The sequence below is a fragment of the Thalassophryne amazonica genome, chromosome 6, assembly GCF_902500255.1.
Source record: "Thalassophryne amazonica chromosome 6, fThaAma1.1, whole genome shotgun sequence".
In the NCBI taxonomy this organism is placed as follows: domain Eukaryota; kingdom Metazoa; phylum Chordata; class Actinopteri; order Batrachoidiformes; family Batrachoididae; genus Thalassophryne; species Thalassophryne amazonica.
Genome location: NC_047108.1, coordinates 119976981 through 119992275, shown reverse-complemented (window position 1 = coordinate 119992275; position 15295 = coordinate 119976981). Strand labels below are relative to the sequence as shown.

At 43.4% G+C, this 15295-nt stretch overlaps 1 protein-coding gene across 1 annotated transcript in view; it reads left to right on the top strand.

The window, feature by feature from the left end:
- The window catches only part of clstn1 (calsyntenin 1), a 141939-nt gene that overhangs the window by 73145 nt on the left and 53499 nt on the right, over nt 1–15295 (top strand). Inside the window, 1 exon segment of the mRNA XM_034173275.1 lies at nt 13716–13838. Coding sequence (XP_034029166.1) covers nt 13716–13838 — 123 coding nt within the window.

Sequence of the window (15295 nt, the reverse complement as noted above, 5' to 3'; positions counted from 1 at the left end):
TTCATTCATATGTTTTTACGTCAGACATGCTTGAACCCTCGTGCGCATGCGTGAGTTTTTCCACGCCTGTCAGTGACGTCATTCGCCTGTGAGCACTCCTTGTGGTAGGAGTCGTCCAGCCCCTCGTCGGAATTCCTTTGTCTGAGAAGTTGCTGAGAGACTGGCGCTTTGTTTGATCAAAAGTTTTTCTAAACCTGTGAGACACATCGAAGTGGACACGGTTTGAAAAATTAAGCTGGTTTTCAGTGAAAATTTTAACGGCTGATGAGAGATTTTGAGGTGATTCTGTCGCTTTAAGGACTTCCCACGGTGCGAGACGTCGCGCAGCGCTCTCAGGCGCCGTCGTCAGCCTGTTTCAAGCTGAAAACCTCCACATTTCAGGCTCTATTGATCCAGGACGTCGTGAGAGAACAGAGAAGTTTCAGAAGAAGTCGGTTTCAGCATTTTATCCGGATATTCCACTGTTAAAGGAGATTTTTTTAATGAAAGACGTGCGGACGGGTCCGCGCGTCGGGACGCAGCCGGTGCGGTGCGGCGGCACAGGAAAAACACCTCCGTGTTGATAACCATTTGTAAAATCCAGGCGGCTTTTGATGGCTTTCAGTGGAGTGAGTATATGAGAAATTGTTTAATAGCTGGACATGTTCCAACTTGTCCTTAAGGCTTCCAACGGAGGTGTTTTTCCTGTGGCGGAGCGTCGCGGCGGCTGTGAGCCGCGTGAGAGACGTGAGAGTCGTGAGAGAACTTCTCTGTTCTCTCACGACGTCCTGGATCAATAGAGCCTGAAATGTGGAGGTTTTCAGCTTGAAACAGGCTGACGACGGCGCCTGAGAACGCTGCGCGACGTCTCGCACCGTGGGAAGTCCTTAAAGCGACAGAATCACCTCAAAATCTCTCATCAGCCATTAAAATTTTCACTGAAAACCAGCTTAATTTTTCGAACCGTGTCCACTTCGATGTGTCTCACAGGTTTAGAAAAAATTTTGATCAAACAAAGCACCAGTCTCTCAGCAACGTCTCAGACAAAGGAATTCCGACGAGGGGCTGGACGACTCCTACCACAAGGAGTGCTCACAGGCGAATGACGTCACCGACAGGCGTGGAAAAACTCACGCATGCGCACGAGGGTTCAAGCATGTCTGACGTAAAAACATATGAATGAAATCCATATAGTTTTTGAAAAAAATAAAAAGGACCTATACTTTATTGACAGACCTCGTATCTCCATTCTCTTTACCTTCTGGGATTCCCACAAACCGCAGATTATTCCTCCTGTTGCGGTTTTCCATATCTTCAAATTTGTCACGTAGGGCTTCAAGCTCTGCTTTGGTAGTAATGGGTTAGCCTCCAGTGAGGCCTTCAGTTTTTTATCAGAGTCCTTCAGCCACTCTACCCTTCTTTCCACCTCCACCACTCGCGAAATAAGTGACGATAGTTTTTCTTTGACCGAGGTTGTGGTTCGGCGAATATCTTCAAGGCTGGCTAGATCGCTGGACATTTTTTGCAGCGTAGCGGAGATGTTAGCGATATCCTGGCTAAAGCGTGCTGCTTCTGGGGCCTCCGAGCTGTTGTCCTCGCTATTGTGTTGTGCGGCCTGATGCTGCAAATGCTTCTTAATATCACCGCTTTTCAGTTGTTTTGCCATTGTATATCTTCAAACGTTTTTCAGAGCATGAGTCGCGTTCGTTAGTAGAAGGATTAGTTAATGATGCAAGTCAGAGCTTCGGTTCAGGCAGCCATCTTTGCCAGCCGCGTCACGTCACCCCCCCTCCACTGATCAACCTTGAGATGTTTCTACAGCTTAATTGGTGTCCATCTGGGGACAATTCAGTTGATTGGACATGATTTGAAAAGGCACACACCTGTCTGAATGTAAGGTCTCACAGTTGACAGTGCATGTCAGAGCACAAACCAAGCATAAAGTCAAAGGAATTGCCTGTAGACCTCTGAAACAGGATCGTCTCAAGGCAAATCTGGGGAAGGTTACAGAAACATTTCTGCTGCTTTGAAGCTCCCAGTGAGCACAGTGGCCTCCATCATCCATAAATGGAAGAAGTTCGGATCCACAAGGACTCTTCCTACAGCTGGCTGCCCGTCTAAACTGAGCGATCGTGGGAGAAGGGCCTTAGTCAGGGAGGTGACCAAGAACCCTATGATCACTCTGTCAGAGCTCCAGCATTCCTCTGTGGAGAGAGGAGAACCTTCCAGAAGGACAACCATCTCTGCAGCAATTCACTAATCAGGCCAGTATGGTATAGTGGCCAGACGGGAGCCACTTCTTAGTAAAAGGCACACGGCAGCCCGCCTGGAATTTGCCAAAAGACACCTGAAGGACTCTCAGACCATGAGAAACCAAATTCTCTGGTCTGTTGAGACAGAGAAAAAACTCTTTGGTGTGAATGCCAGGCGTCATGTTTGGATGAAATCAGGCACCATCTCTACAGTGAAGCATGGTGGTGGCAGCATCAGGTGAGGATGTTTTTCAGCAGCAGGAGCTGGGAGACTAGTCAGGATTGAGGGAAAGATGAATTTAGCAATGTACAGAGACATCCTGGATGAAAACCTGCTCCACAGCGCTCTTGACCTCTGGGGCGATGGTTCATCTTTCAGCAGGAATTGGTGAATTAGTAATCCCTTTCAGCTGCTCCCTTGTTTTTCACTCAGGATCACCACAGCAGATTGTTTGGGTTGTTTCGTTTCAACAGGTTTGACCCTAACATTTTCATGTTGCGTCCCAGTCCCATTCCAAGGTTTATACCTCTGTTGTGTAGATCGACTAGATTTCTAATTGATCCAGTACCCCTGTTTCCGTTGTAGCAGATCCATGTTGTGTGGAACTATTTTCCTTCGACCATCTTTGTTGACCGTATACACTATTTCCGTGTTGTGTATTCATACGCTATGTTTACCTTTTCTCTGGTGTTTATTGCATGTGATTGTGAAAATAAAATGTTTTGAAGATGAATAATCCTGTTCCACATATCATTTTCCAAAAAATACAGTAATTTTCTCAGGTATAAAAACAAAACATCCCGAGTCTGGGGAGCAATGTGAGAGGATCCAGTGAGGTGGGGATGGCGGAAGGATCCAACAAACTGGATCTGCTCACATTGCTCCCCAGACTCAGGATGTTTTGTTATTGGATCTGCGTGTTGATTTGGCACATGTTTTACACCAGATGCCCTTCTTGACACAACTCCACATTATATGCAGAAATGTGACAGGGGTGGGTTTGAACCGGGAAACCAAGCGCACTAACCACTTGGCCACCACCACTGCAGTTTTTTTTTTAAATATTTTTATCAAATTTGCAAAAAACAAACAAAAAATCCACAACTTTTTTCATGTTGTCATCATGGGGTGTTGTGAGTAGAATTCTGAGGGGAAAAAATGAATTTCCTTCATTTTGGAAAACAGCTGTAATACAAAATGTGTTCAATGTGAAGCTCTGTGAATACTTTCCGGGTGCACTGTAAGTATGCGCCAATAAAAGTGTTTAATGAATTCAAATTCGAAAGAAATATTTGACATTGAGAGAACATTTTGTGCCTTGCTTGGAGCAATGCAGTCTAATTTCTAGTTTTTCTGGAATATTTTGATAAAGCCTTGGCCTTAAGTAATCTTTTCAGTAGAACAGTTTCTGTTGCTCAGTACTTTCAATTTCTACTTAACCACAGTTTGCTGGTGTCTTTATCGCCCTTTTCTACGCTGCTGAGCCAACCAAGGACATGATGATAACTGCTTTCCTCCTCCCAAAACCATTTACTCTCTCTCATAAGCCAAAAGCTTCTTTTCTTTTCCCTCCTCTCTAATAAATCTTGCATCATGTATGATGTGTTGTCTTCACGTAAAATCATCACAAGATCACAAAAGATGAGGTGCTTTCTCATTATTTAGGTCAAATTAATTCTTCAACATTTTTTAATAAAAAATTCCCTTATGTATTTTACAGCATTAATATTGTTTGATATCTTTCAGGAATAAAGTAAATCAGTCTTCAGGTTGTAACTGGGCCAGCAGCGAGCGTGCGCTACATGAAAGGAAATAGTAACCCAATAAAGTTAAGAACATGGCAGTCGTCCACGCTAAGTACCCACAGTGCAACAGCAGGAGGCCTCTCGTATGTGTGGCATCCATTATATCAAAGCTGCTTTGCTAATCTCATTTCTTTTCCAATCCAAAAGCTCCCTCCTCAGAAATCTAGTTTGTGTTAACACATAGTTATCCCCATTAAATGTACGTCAGTATGTCTGTACTTTTTTAAGCTGTGCTGTGCTTCACAATATCTCTGATTTCCAAAAAATGCAATTCTTACAGTGGAAGTCTTTTTTTTTTCTTTTTTCTTTTTTTTAGTGTGCCTTTCTTTTTTTGTTATTGTTGTTTGGTTGTTTTCTTTGATTTCTGAACCCACTTTACGTAGCCTCGTGTGGAAATGATCACTATCACTTATGTTTGTTGTAGTGCTGAAATGCTTGCAACTGAATCAATATAATGATCAACATATCTGCTTCTTCAGATCAATGCCAACAACTATATTGCTGATTTTACAGTCTGATCCATTGATTTATCGGTTAAATGTATTTGCTGTCAGTGATATTAAAATCAATTATTTACATCCCCTGAAATTAAGGTAAATAACAGTTTAGTGTACTGTGAAAAATGTGGACCAGCCTAAACATTAGTTTAAGACTAAGAAGATCAAGCTGAAATCTTTTGTATGAACCAACACAAGCTTTGAGATTTGTTTCTTGAAATTGTACCAGTTAGTTGCAGTCCTGGTCCGCTGCACCTCAGGGACAAAGTTTCTGTCCAACTCATCACAGCAGTAACTTTGAAGTTCTGTGAACCTGATAGTTTGTCTGAAGATACGACTTTACAGCACAGAAAAGTTATTGATTAACCTATTAATTACAAATCACAGTTCAACACAACAGGTGCAGCCATCCTGCTTTGTATACAGCTGATCCCATCAGATGTCAGAAGTGAAACCAAGTAGGTTCACTCGTACTTGGCTGGGTGACTCCTTGGGAATGCCAGGGACTCTGTTTGTGTGTGCATGTGTGCATGTATGTGTTTCTTCACATCATAAAGTTCTGAATGCAGTTTGTGTATAATAAATAAGCTCAATGTTCCAGTAGCGACACCTTACTGCAGGCTCAGTGCACTTCTGGATCCAATCCCGGATAGAATATCTCAAAATCTTCAAGAGTTGAGGATAAAGTGTCCGTCATCTCTTCCTTATACAGTCCTCAGCTCACTGAACCGAGCACCATGCTCAAAGCGCGTCTGCAGCCGAGCCGACTCAAAGTCCTCAGCTCTGGAAAATAATCAGTATTCCCAATTTTTTCGGTGGATAGGACTAATGTTATTTATCCAGCAACGATTATAAATAAAGTTACTGTTGCACTCTCACCAGATAACTTTAGACATCATTTTAAAAAAACAATTTGAAGTTATAAGCTTAGATCAGCTTTGCTACATTTCTTTCTTATTTTATTATTCGTTTTTTTTTTTTTTTTTTTTTTTTTATACTTTTCCTGATTTTGGCAAAAGCTGTTTTATTCACTCATACTGTTCACATTGCAGTTTAATATAACAATTAAGTATTTTATTTTAAAATATCATTTAAATGTGGTTGATTGTGATCAGCTGTTCAGTGTTGCAAATGATGAAGTAATGAATTAATTAAAAAAAGAATTTAGTGTATAGTTCTGTGATTTTGTGTGTTTCCCACATTATGCAGCTCTGTGTTTAATACTTGTAGTTAATTTTCATTGATTGTTTAGTCACTGAGAATTATTCAGTATTATACAATGAAGCAAAAGTCATTTGCTTTGTTAAAATTGGATTGGGCAGAATGACATTCAGTTTCTTCTAAAAATGTAATGATATATTCTTCTGTAGCTTTTCCCTTCATTTGGATCGTATAATTGGTTTACAGCTTGAGTGTCAGAACATTTGGCATCTTCCAATTAGTGAGATGATGAATGTGTGAGCCACATGAAATAAACACAGTGTTTTATGCTGTTTTTTCATGACACTTCTTGCTTGTGCAGCCATCGTGCACACACAGTGTTTTGCAGCAGGTGTTTTTGAGAAGGCGGGGCGCTGCTTGGTTTTGTATTTTTCAGCGATGCCTGATATCATGCAGTCTGTGAAAAAATGTCTGCAGCACAATATATGTTCTGAGAGAGAGAGAGAGAGAGCGTGAGAGAGAGAGAGAGAGAGCAGTGGGGGTCAGTCTTTGATTTATTGCATTGGTGGCCATCGGGGGCGAAATCTGACATTTATGTCGATAGCTGACTCAGGCCCGGATCCAGACCGGTTTGGACCGATGCAGTTGGATCGGTCAAATTTTTTTACGCATCATCCGTCATCGGTAAAAAAAATCTTGAATAATCCCAAATAGTGCCGAACATGTCTCCGCGGTGAACACAGCTTTGGTTTTCATGTCAACCTATAGTCCGTAAATTATACAAATTTTTCCGAGTTTCAGAGTCATACGGACGTACAAATAAAGTCGGATATTCAGCGTTTGGTCTGCAGCGGCTCTGTAATCAACCGTTTCTGCAGCGCGACTCCACTTTGAAGTCGTGAACCATTGAAGCAATGCTTCGATTCAATGGCTCGTGGCTCTTTGATTCGCTGCTCTTCAGAAGCGGTAAGTCCGCTTCTTAACCCCTTTCAAAGCCATTAAAAGATCAAGGTCACTTTTGTGTGGATTAAAGTCACTAACTGGGACTCTTGTCTTGTTGCAGTCAAGAAACGAGAATCATCCGCTGCGCGGCTCTCTCCTGAGACAGAGTCCGGTCGGAATTAATAACTTCAAAATGAATCGCCGCTTTAAATAAAATGACACCTCTTTCCAAACTTTGTAATACAGACAAGAAACTACAATCGACTAAAACGTTTTTTTCCCCTCAAAAGGAAACGTGCTGTATTTCTCTATAAATTACATCCTGAAGTGAAGCATAGCAGCTGTAAGAGCTCAGCTCAGATATATGGAAAGACATTCATGCCAATAATGTCTGAAAGGAAATGCTTTTGACAAAAACTACAGATTTTGTTTATTCCTATGTATGTCCAGAGATCAAGGATCCACCATGTAGAGTTTATTATGTCCAAAGTTTAAGGATCCAGTGACCAAATTCATATTTATTTACTTTAAGACTCAATAAAATGTTCAGTTTCAATTCAGTTTCAATTTAATCGGCTTATAAAGTGCCAAATCACAACAAAATTTAAATATACTAAAACAAATACATCACAATTATACACATATCACAACTGTGATATGTGTATAATTGTGATGTATTTGTTTTAGTATATTTAGTTATGGACATGATGAATATTGTTACCTGCTGGACTGTTTCTAATTTTCATTGGTATCAATGGAAAATGTCTTGTGTGAACTGTCTGTATCTCAATATATTATTAAGAATATATGCAGTCATATTTTTATTGATTTTATTAATAGAAAAAAATCATATATAGATTCAGGTATAATTGAAAGATTTTGGCAAATTGGCAATAAATTTGATCCTGTTTACAGTCAATTTTTGTTATAGTGGTGTTTTTTTAGGACATCATATTTATACAAATAAGAAGGGTTCACTATGGTCCATGAAGTATAATAAATATATTAAAAGAATTGTGACAGCGTATGTTGCACACAAATAAAAGAATGAAGATTATTGAATAACAAGACGCGTACGATTTTTATTTTATCATTGGGCAAAAATGCATCTGTCAGATTTTCACTCTGGATCCAGCCCTGTGACATGTTGGTGAAACCCCTGAAGTGATCTGAATAATGACCAAGATTCACTCAGTGAGGGCTCAAAAGTTTGGATTTCTGAGCATTTTGGTCAATTGCCCAGCAGTAGTATATAAGTTGTATATAGTATGTAAGTTTACAATTCACCTGACCTGCATGTCACACCAGAGTATAAGTTGCACCTTTTTCTATGTTGTGAGGTCTTTAAGTTGGGATTTTTGTGCATTGTTGTAGTGTTTGTTTTTTGTTTTTTAATTAATGGCATTTATTCTGTTAGGGGGTGGTGGCCAAGTGGTTAGTGCACTTGGTTTGAGTGCAGCAGGTTCCCTGTTCAAACCCCACTCCTGCCACATATCTCCATGTAACATGGAGTTGTATCAGGAAGGGGCTCTGGCTTAAAATGTGTGCCAAATCAATGTGCAGGTTTGCTGTGGCGACCTCGAATGAAAACAAGGGAGCAGCCGAGGGCCTTACTCTATTTTGTTTAGGCATGAGCTTTAATATGATATTAGGTTATTGCGAAGGAACGCATAAACTATTGCGAGGGAACACAATTAACCACCATGTCCCTAGGCAGGCTCCATAGAAAGCTGCCTTATCGGCAATGAAAAAAATCAATTTCACAGTAACTAGCTTATTGCTCGCTGCAGATGGGTTATTATGTAACCAGTAACTTTTTCATGCATCACATTTGGGTGGCTAATGATTTCCTGTTGTTGATTATGTAATCAATTATAGTTGTTTCTGGTGTGTGTGAACTATTCTGTCATAAGATGGTCGGGTTGAATTGATCAGATCCTGATGAACAGATCCATGGGTGCTGTATTGCTCTCAAATCTTATATTTTTTATATTTATGCCTCGTATTCTGGGAGTGCTCCTGTGGCGGTGGAACTCGCCCCCAGCGTGGTGTCAGCCCTAGTTAGTATCGCCGATGCAGATCTGTAGCACAGTGGTGTCAGAATCATGTCTGGCTCTGGAGTGAGCATATTGGCTGTAAGAGAGATCCATCTCCCCTGCGTCAGCGCTGTTCATAAACCAGGCCAAATCTGTCACTCACTGCAGCTTTTCTCCTGCAGCAGCCTGCCACAGCAGATCTCTGTTTGCAGCCTTGACCGACTCCTACACCAAAGTCTTAAAGGCCTGACTGCTGCTCCACAAACAGGCCTGGAAGTCTTAGAAATCAAAGCTTACTCAAAGATATGTACTGTAGCTGTGTAACGGTGCTAGAATAGAAACCTTTATCATAAATTAATGCACTATGATCCGACGTTTCGGTGTCTGTGCACATGTAGCACTCTATGATGCTGGAAAGAAATTACTTTGCAATATTTTTTTTCCAGCACTATATATTGCCATTTGCCCTGCGATAGACTGGCGTTCTGTCCAGGGTGTACCCTGCCTCACACTGTATGACCCCACTTCACACTGTATGACTGCTGAGATAGGCTCCAGCCCCCCGTGACCCTTAATTGGGGTAAGCAGGTAGAGAAAATGGATGGATATGCTGCAATTTTGAAAAAAAAAAATCAAGAATTTTTCCACAGATAAATCTTGAAATGTAAATAGACTGCATTTATATAACACTTTTACATATGAATCAGAAGCTGCAAGTGTTTTACATTGATGGTTCACATTCATCCATACACCAACATCCAGGGGCTGCCATGCAGATCTCTCAACTGCACACTGGGAGAAGTTTGGGGATTAAGGACCTTGACCAAGGGTCCTTAATGATTTTGCAATCTGGTTGGGGTTTGAAGTGAGGATCCTGTGGTCTCAAGCCCACCTAGGTCAGTGTAGAATGATTAGGGTGATTTTTTTTTGGGGGGGGGGGGTTGGTGCACCTGTACAGAACACTTATTCATAAAAAAAAAATAAAATTAAACACTGCAAGGAACAGTCAACAAATTACCTATCTGTACCCAAACTAATACAATTGATGTTGATTTTATTTTATTTTTTGGGGGGGGGGGGGGGGGGGGGGGGGTGTCACATTCAGATATGTTGCATAGACTAGAAGGTGTGTATTTCTGCTGTATTCCTAAAAAAGTCTTCTGAATCCAAAATATGTCCATCCATCCATCCATTTTCTTCTGCTTTATCCGGAGTTGGGTCGCGGGGGCAGCAGCTCAAGCAAAGCCGCCCAGACCTCCCGATCCACACACACCTCCCCCAGCTCCTCCGGGGGAACCCCAGGCGTTCCCAAGCCAGCTGAGAGATGTAGTCCCTCCAGCGTGTCCTGGGTCTTCCCCGGGGCCTCCTCCCAATGGGACGTGCCCGGAACACCTCTCCAGCGAGGCGTCCAGGGGGCATCCGGAAAAGATGCCCGAGCCACCTCAGGCGACTCCTTTCGACGTGGACGAGCAGCGGCTCGACTCCGAGCTCCTCCCGAGTGACCGAGCTCCTCACCCTATCTCTAAGGGAGCGCCCAGCCACCCTGCGGAGGAAACTCATCTCGGCCGCTTGTACTCGCGATCTCGTTCTTTCGGTCATGAGCCAAATCTCATGACCATAGGTGAGGACCAGAACGTAGATCGATTGGTAAATCGAGAGCTTTGCCCCCCTGCTCAGCTCTCTCTTCACCACGATGGTCCGATACAGCAACCGCATCACTGCAGATGCTGCACCGATCTGTCGATCGATCTCACGCTCCATCCGTCCCTCACGCGTGAACAAGACCCCGAGATACTTAAACTCCTCCACTTGAGGCAAGGACACTCCACCGACCTGAAGAGGGTAAAGCACCTTTTTCCGGTCGAGAACCATGGGCTCGGATTTGGAGGTGCTGATTTTCATCCTGGATGCTCGGCACTCGGCTGCAAACCGCCCCAGTGCACGCTGAAGGTCCTGATTTGATGAAGCCAACAGAACCACATCGTCCGCAAACAGCAGAGACGAGATTCTGTCGTTCCCAAACCAGACCCCCTCTACACCCTGGCTGCGCCTAGCAATTCTGTCCATAAAAATAATGAACAGAACCGGTGACAAAGGGCAGCCCTGGCGGAGGCCAGCGTGCACTGGAAACAGGTTTGACTTACTACCGGCAATGCAAACCAAGCTCCTGCTGCGGTCGTACAGGGACCGGATAGCCCTTAGCAAAGGACCCCGTACTCCCGGAGCACCCCCCCACAGGGTGCCCAGAGGGACACGGTTGAACGCCTTCTCCAGATCCACAAAACACATGTGGACTGATTGGGCGAACTCCCATGAACCCTCGAGCACCCAATGGAGCATGTAGAGCTGGTCCAGTGTGCCGCGACCAGGATGAAAACCACACTGCTCCTCCTGAATCCGAGGTTCGACCATCAGTCAAATTCTCCTCTCCAGTACTCTGGAATAGACCTTACCGGGGAGGCTGAGGAGTGTGATCCCCCTGTAGTTGGTACACACCCTCCGGTCCCCCTTCTTAAACAGAGGGACCACCACCCCGGTCTGCCAATCCAGAGGCACTGTCCCTGATCGCCACGCGATGTTGCAGAGGCGTGTCAGCCAAGACAGTCCCACAACATCCAGAGACTTAAGGTACTCAGGACGGATTTCATCCACCCCAGGAGCCTTGCAACCGAGGAGCTTTCTAACCACCTCGGTGACTTCGGCCTGGGTAATGGATGAGTCCGCCTCTGAGTCCCCAGTCTCTGCTTCCTCTTCGGAAGACGTGACGATGGGATTGAGGAGATCCTCGAAGTATTCCTTTCACCGCCTGACAACATCCCCAGTCAGGGTCAACAGCTCCCCACCCGCACCGTAAACAGTGCTGGTGGAGAGCTGCTTCCGCCTCCTGAGGTGCCGGACGGTTTGCCAGAATCTCTTCGAGGCTGACCGATAGTCCTCCTCCATGGCCTCCCCGAACTCCTCCCAAACCCGAGTTTTTGCCTCTGCGACCACATGGGCTGCGGCACGCTTGGCCTGCCAGTACCTGTCAGCTGCCTCCGGGGTCCCACCTACCAACAAAGATAAGTAGGACTCCTTCTTCAGCTTGACGGCATCCCTTACTTCCGGCGTCCACCACCGGGTTCAGGGATTGCAGCTGCGACAGGCACCGGAGACCTTGCGACCACAGCTACGAGCGGCCGCATCAACAACGGAGGTGGAAAACATGGTCCACTCGGACTCCATGTCTCCAACCTCGCCAGGGATCTGGGAGAAGCTCTCCCGCAGGTGGGAGATGAAGACCTCGCTGACAGAGGGTTCCACCAGTCGTTCCCAGCAGACCCTCACAATACGTTTGGGCCTGCCAGGTCTGACCGGCTTCCTCCCCTCCCAGCGGATCCAACTCACCAGCAGGTGGTGATCAGTCGACAGCTCTGCCCCTCTCTTCACTCGAGTGTCTGAGACACGTGGCCGAACGTCAGATGATACGACTACAAAGTCGATCATCGACCTCCGGCTCAGGGTGTCCTGGTGCCACGTGCACTTATGGACACCCTTGTGCTCGAACATGGTGCTCGTGAAGGACAAACTGTGACTAGCACAGAAGTCCAACAACTGAACACCACTTGGGTTCAGATCGGGGAGGCCGTGCTTCCCGATCACCCTTTTCCAGGTCTCACTGTCGCCGCCCACATTCTCCCAGGAGAACAATGGAGTCCCCAGTCGGCACACTATCTAGTACCCCTCCCAGGGACTCCAAGAAGGTCGGGTACTCTGCACTGCCGCTCAGCCCGTAGGCCGAGACAACGGTGAGAGACCTGTCCCTGACCCGAATGCGTAGGAACGTGACCCTCTCGTTCACTGGAGTAAACTCCAACACATGGCGACTGAGCTGGGGAGCAATAAGCAATGCGACCCCAGCTCTCCGCCTCTCCCCGTGGGCAATGCCAGAAAAATGAAGCATCCAGCCCCTTTCCAGGAGTTGGGTACCAGAGCCCAAGCTGTGAGTGGAGGTGAGCCCGACTATCTCTTGGTCTAGAACATATTTTGGATTGGAGAAATAATCTAAAATATGTTCTAGACCAAATTCAAAATAAAATCCCTCATTTTCTTGGACATTATCAATCTGCTCACCAAATTTTGTCAACATCTCACAACTTTTTGAGTTAAATGCTGCTATGCCCCAAACAATCTTCTGGATCTCAGTCCCAGAATATATTGTGGGCCATCTCCAAAACCAGTTCACATATTAAAGGCATCCATTAAGGTCAGTTAGGTTGAGTGAAATCCAAAATATGAAAATGATTACGGCTCTTGTGGTTAATAATCTTATCAAACAATCATGTTGGTTGAGATATCAATTTTGGTTAAAGGTAAAGAAAAGATGAAAATGTGCAAAAGAAAATAAAAATACACATTAAGCAGTACAACTAAAGTGAGTGGGATCGGGTTGACAAAATAATCACCGAAAACCCTTCAGAATGCATCCCTGGACATCAAAACCCCAAGATTTTCTGGGGGTCTTGAGCGGCTCCCATTGTAATTGGTATTGATTGAAGTAAAACCTGTAGAAAAGCCATCTCCTTAAAATGTGTTTATCCTGAAGTATTTAAATAATGTGTAGGTTAAAGTCTCTATAATATGATGCTGCAGAGGGAGATATAATCTTGTTCAGCAGGAGAATAATTTGCTGTTTTCGTGGCTGTCTCCACCTTGTTTTATCTTAAACACTAGGGCACGATCACAAAAGGGTTTCTATAAAAAGGTAGATGGTGAACAGCTTATGATTTAGGCAAGAGAAAAAAATTACCAGTCAGAAGATTTTTTTTGTTGTTGTTGCTGAAAGGTAAAATTTAAGCAATTTTGTGAACACTGAAGCACTCTTAATTGTGAAAACACACAAACAGGTGTAAATTACTAATTAGTGCTGGTGAGAAAAAGAGTCTTTGATCACATCAACTTGTTTTGGGACAGGAATTTAATTAATTAAATTTATTTATTTATTTTTTTTAATAATTAACATTTTCTTTGAACAGAAACTGATATTTTCTCTCTCTTTCTTACAGTCAATAAGCACAAACCATGGATTGAGACGACGTACCACGGGATTGTAACAGAGAATGATGACAAAGTGCTTCTGGACCCACCACTTATTGCACTGGACAAGGATGCACCGCTACGTTACGCAGGTGAGTGAGGATGGCGTTCGCACACTATGAAACATAGCGAGCACTGCTGGAGACTGTTTTGATGCACAATAATTGTTGTGGGAACAGGAATTTGAAGTTGAATTTTCTGATGTGTGACTTTAATTGTTGTATTGTAAAGGATTTAGAAACTTCCATGTTGTTGTATTATAAATAATTCATATCGTTTTTGTATTGTAGTTTACATACATTCATTTTTATATATGTTCATGACATCTGGGTAATTTGGGGAAAATAACTGTCAAATCTTATCATGTTCACTTATTGTTTCATTGTTGCACTGGTATATTTGTGGGCATAGGTTTACATGGCAGCACGGTGCCTTAGTGGTTAGCACTGTTGCCTCACAGCAAGAAGGTCATGGGTTTGATTCCCACCTGGTGGCCTTTCTGTGTGGAGTCTCCATGTTCTCCCCATGTTTGTGTGGGTTCCCTGTGGGTGCTCTGGCTTCCTCCCACATCTAAAGACTTGTAGATTAGGCGGATTGGAAACTTTATAATTGTCCAGGTCTCCCTTGTAAAACAGATCTTGATCTCAATGCGACTAACCTGGATAATTAAAATTAAAACATACACCTTAGTGAAAAACAGTCAAACTCATTTTTCCCACTTGCACATATTCCGTTTTATCAGATATTTAAGCCAATTATAATGGCTACATACATCATTTTTATATAGCTGTTTAAAAATAATTGTTACAAAATATACATATGTATACACGTATGACAGTGTCTGCCATTTTCAGTGGGTCAACAGTTTACATACACCAAGTCTCTAAACACCATGGCAGAGCCCAGAAAATGATGAAACCACTTTTGGAAGCTTCTGAATGACAAATTTGTATAATTTCAGGTTAACTGGGGAGCCTCGGGTGTATTTAAGGTCTTCTTTGTAGAACTGGCCAGTGAAAAATTTTGGTGTCCACAAACCAGATTCTGTCTTAAGAGACATCTCTTCAAAGCGTCATGGTACCATGAGCAACTGTACAAAAACTTAAGAACCTTGTACCAGTACAGACTTGACATCATGGAGGAAGGAAGTCCAAATTAACATCCAGATATTAACAAATGTTTGTTCTAAACATCAAACAGAGCTTAAGAAACAAAGCTGCATAAATTTAGAAGGAGTTGGAGACATCAAACAAAAATGTGGCACCATCCACCATTAAGAGAGTACTCCATCACCATGTCCTCCTTGGTTGGCAGTCTTATGGTCTCTCTATATGGTCCAGAAGTTCTTCTTTTGGTACAGTAGGCTGTACATTTGCTCCATGAATTGTTTTCAAATCCAAACGTTTGCTCCACCAGCTTTGTTATTCTTAAAAAGAAATTACATAAAAATTCCAGCTCTTAAACACGTTAAAGCTGCTAGACCCTTAAAGACAGCCACAGGTGTGGCAGTTGACCCCTAATTATGAAAATTATAGGTTCAAAAGCTTTA